We start from the raw sequence: 3,278 nt of genomic DNA on the forward strand, positions 1-3,278 counted from the left end.
GTCTCTGTGGACAGCCCAGGCTTTAAAAACAGCAACAAAAACAACTTGGTCCAACCTGGACCATAAAAACATAAACTAATGTGTGTGCACGGGTGGCCGTCTCCTAATGTTTCACCCACGTTCCGCAGTGCTCTAATATAGTCCATCACACTTTCATTTGGTCTTAAAGGGATTGCCAGAGAGTTGTAAGCCATTTGCAATACATGTGGCACATACAGACGATAACACCACGTTTGCAGAATTCAAGACTAACCTACGTAGTTTTGAAGAGACAGAGAAGATAAGAGCAGCTTGAAATAAAAAGGGAACTTTACTCACAAAATACAACGTGGGGAAACAAAACAACCAAGAGAGCTGGCTGATGCAAAGGCCCAGAGCAGATAAACTAAGCACACAAAATATTTATTAATATATCATTTATAACAGTAGCAAAGCTACTTCAGATAGACAAGATCTGCTTGCAGACAGCAAATAAAAGAGACAATCTGGAGAGGTACACATACAAGCACAGAAGTTAAATACAGAGGAAACTAAGGGAAGGTGGAGGGGCGGGCAAATCATTGAGCAAACATGTCACACAAGAAAACACAGCGGCCAACAGACCCAGTCTAGAGACCCTGACAACAGATTAAATCCCAAAACATCTCATTTACCATTACCACAGACAAAGTAGAACGGCATACATTTTGACATTGTAAAATCATAAACAAAAGTTCTTGCTCTGGAATAATTTTGGTAAAATGCTCTGGTATACTTTTTTCATGCTCTAGACTGAAGACCCCTCTCTAGAATTCGCTGAGCATCATCTGCAAGCTCTTGCAGGCACTTTCCCAGCATGGTTTTGACGGTAACAAATGACAGTGAGCCGGCTGCCAGGGATCCCAGAATGGGTAAAGTGCTGAGCCAGAACTCCACCACCGCCTCTCCAGCACCTGCCACTGTGGTCAGCATCTTCACCACCACCTCAGCACTGATCTCCTTACTCAGAGGAGACTTGAGACAAGCCCTAAACTCCTCCACCGGCACCTCCATCTGACTGGAGAGGCTCTCCAGGGACTCGTCATCCAAACCAAAAGTGTCATAATACCGTTTGATCTCGGTCACTAGGATTCCCAGGTCTATAGCAAATGAAAGGCCTGGGATGGGTACAGTTGCCATAGCTGCTGACAAAAGAGCCATCCGCCATATGTTGGCCTTAAGAGCCTCCACCTTTCTATGGTGGATCTTCATGTTCACATTGGGCAGAGACTGCAGCAGAACATGACACTTATGCTTGTGCAGATCTTTTGCCAAAGTCTCCTCCAGGAGGCTGAAGTCATAGAGGCCAAGGTCATAGCTGGATATTAGGAAGACTGCAGGGGATCCTATGTTACATTGCTGGAGGCCTTAGGAACAGGGGAGATAAGGAGACATTGGTTGATCTTGAAATTGTTTTTTTATTATTATTATTATTATTATTATTTATTTTTTACAGTTTTGGTGTTTGGGTTTTCTTACCATTTCCTTTCGTATTTTATCAAGCACTTGTTCTCGGTCAATGTTCCTCTTTTCTCTCCCCTTATGGTGTTATCGATCTTGGAGCTTTTTTTCATTTCCTGGATCTGTTCACACAATTGAACACAGCTGCTCTTAAAACGCTCTGATGAAATGAGAATGAAAAAGTCATAACGGTGAAATTGGACTTTCTCCAGGTACTCCTCAGCTTTAAATGGGGGGGTTCCAATGCCTGGCAGATCCCACAAGATGATGTTTGGGTACTTGGGGTGGGGGTAAGCTGTGGGCTCCATGGTGGTCTCCACTGGTCCTGTTGGAGCAGACAGCTCTTCGTCGTCCCCTAAGGCCCGGAGGGCATTCACAAACGAGGATTTACCAGAACCGGACTCCCCAGTGATGCCCATGTGCAGCTTCACATGGTCCAACTCGTTGATGTAACAAATCAGCAACTCCTCACTGATTAGTGATAAATCTCCCAAACATGCAATGAACTGTCTGGTAGCCTCAACCTCTACATCTGTAATGATGTCCCTGTCAGGAGTCAGGTCATCAGTCTGTGCACCGGAAGGCTCCATCGGGAAAGAAAACCAAAATTAAAAAAATAACTTTCAGCAGCACGACGGTGGTCCGTGTTCCATTCGTTCTTTTGAACGTGTACCATTCGTTCTTTTGAATTTCAATTAAGAATGAAAAACAATAAAATGGGAAAACAGTTTGTTATTTCATTATTCCGTTTTAGTGTCAAACAAAAAAACAGATTTCGACCTCTATTTCCAATATTTAATTTAAAGTTTATTTCAAATATACACCAATCAAAATACCATAGACTGTATATATAGAACATACATTTTGATGACCCTGACATGTTCTACATTATTAATAGCAGTCCTGGTGCTTGATTGAGTCCTTGATTCATTTAAACTTAAAAGTTATTTTGAGTCATTTGAAATAGGTGTTAGCTGAGCTAGGGCCCCGCGCCACCTAACCTGTAGTAGTAGTAGTAGCCTAGAGACCCATAGGTCAATGGTTGTTCTGCATTTAGGCTAATCACTGATAGCCTATGTTGTCCCGAGGACAGAATTGTGCGATAAACACCACAAAATGAAGTTGTTGTATCTCTCCCCCTGTCGACTTCTCCCACACGGATTGTCCCGCAGGAAGAAATGACGCCCTGGCTGTCAGCAGACGGAGGAGCACACAGTCTACGAACATGCAACGCACAGCTATAAGTTTACACGATTTTAAATGGCTCAAAACCATTTCAGTTTTAATGAATCAAAAAATACTTTCCAGGGCTACTATTAAGAATGTAGAACACGTCAGGGTCATTAAAATGTATTTTTATGTGTCACGAAAGGCTTCAGAGGGTGGGTTACAGTTAATACTATAGTACCAATATTAATATTGCTCCTTGATTAACCTTGCACTATTTGTATTTGTATAGGTGGTTGAGCATACCCTTTACCTGACTGACGACACAAATACGGCAATTTTCCCTGAGGAAAGCGATGGCCATTTTAGTTCCATGGCGCTGGTGGACAAGGCCCACTATGGCCATTTCAGTTCCATGGCGCTGGTGGACAAGGCCCACTATGAGGGTTGCGGTGATAGTGGAACTACCTGGAACTAGATTTTCTTTTCCCATCGGCCACCGCAGCATCTGGCCCAGCCTCTGCTAAGGGCCTCTGCAGCAGCAAGAGCTTCCGCAGCAAAAGCCTTTCAAAGGTCAGTATGTGAACTTTGCACTTATTTGGGGGCCTACATTTTCTACCACAACTACTTGG

The 3,278-nt window shown here is 43.4% G+C and overlaps 1 protein-coding gene across 1 annotated transcript; it reads right to left on the bottom strand.

Annotated features, from left to right (window-relative positions):
- Positions 1-759: 759 nt before the first annotated feature.
- LOC125311859 (interferon-inducible GTPase 5-like) lies at positions 760-2,069 on the bottom strand. The gene is given in 2 exon segments (XM_048270222.1): positions 760-1,395; positions 1,497-2,069. Coding segments are annotated over 2 exon segments (1,209 nt in total).
- Between the last annotated feature and the right edge of the window lie 1,209 nt (positions 2,070-3,278).

The sequence above is a fragment of the Alosa alosa genome, chromosome 18, assembly GCF_017589495.1.
Source record: "Alosa alosa isolate M-15738 ecotype Scorff River chromosome 18, AALO_Geno_1.1, whole genome shotgun sequence".
In the NCBI taxonomy this organism is placed as follows: domain Eukaryota; kingdom Metazoa; phylum Chordata; class Actinopteri; order Clupeiformes; family Clupeidae; genus Alosa; species Alosa alosa.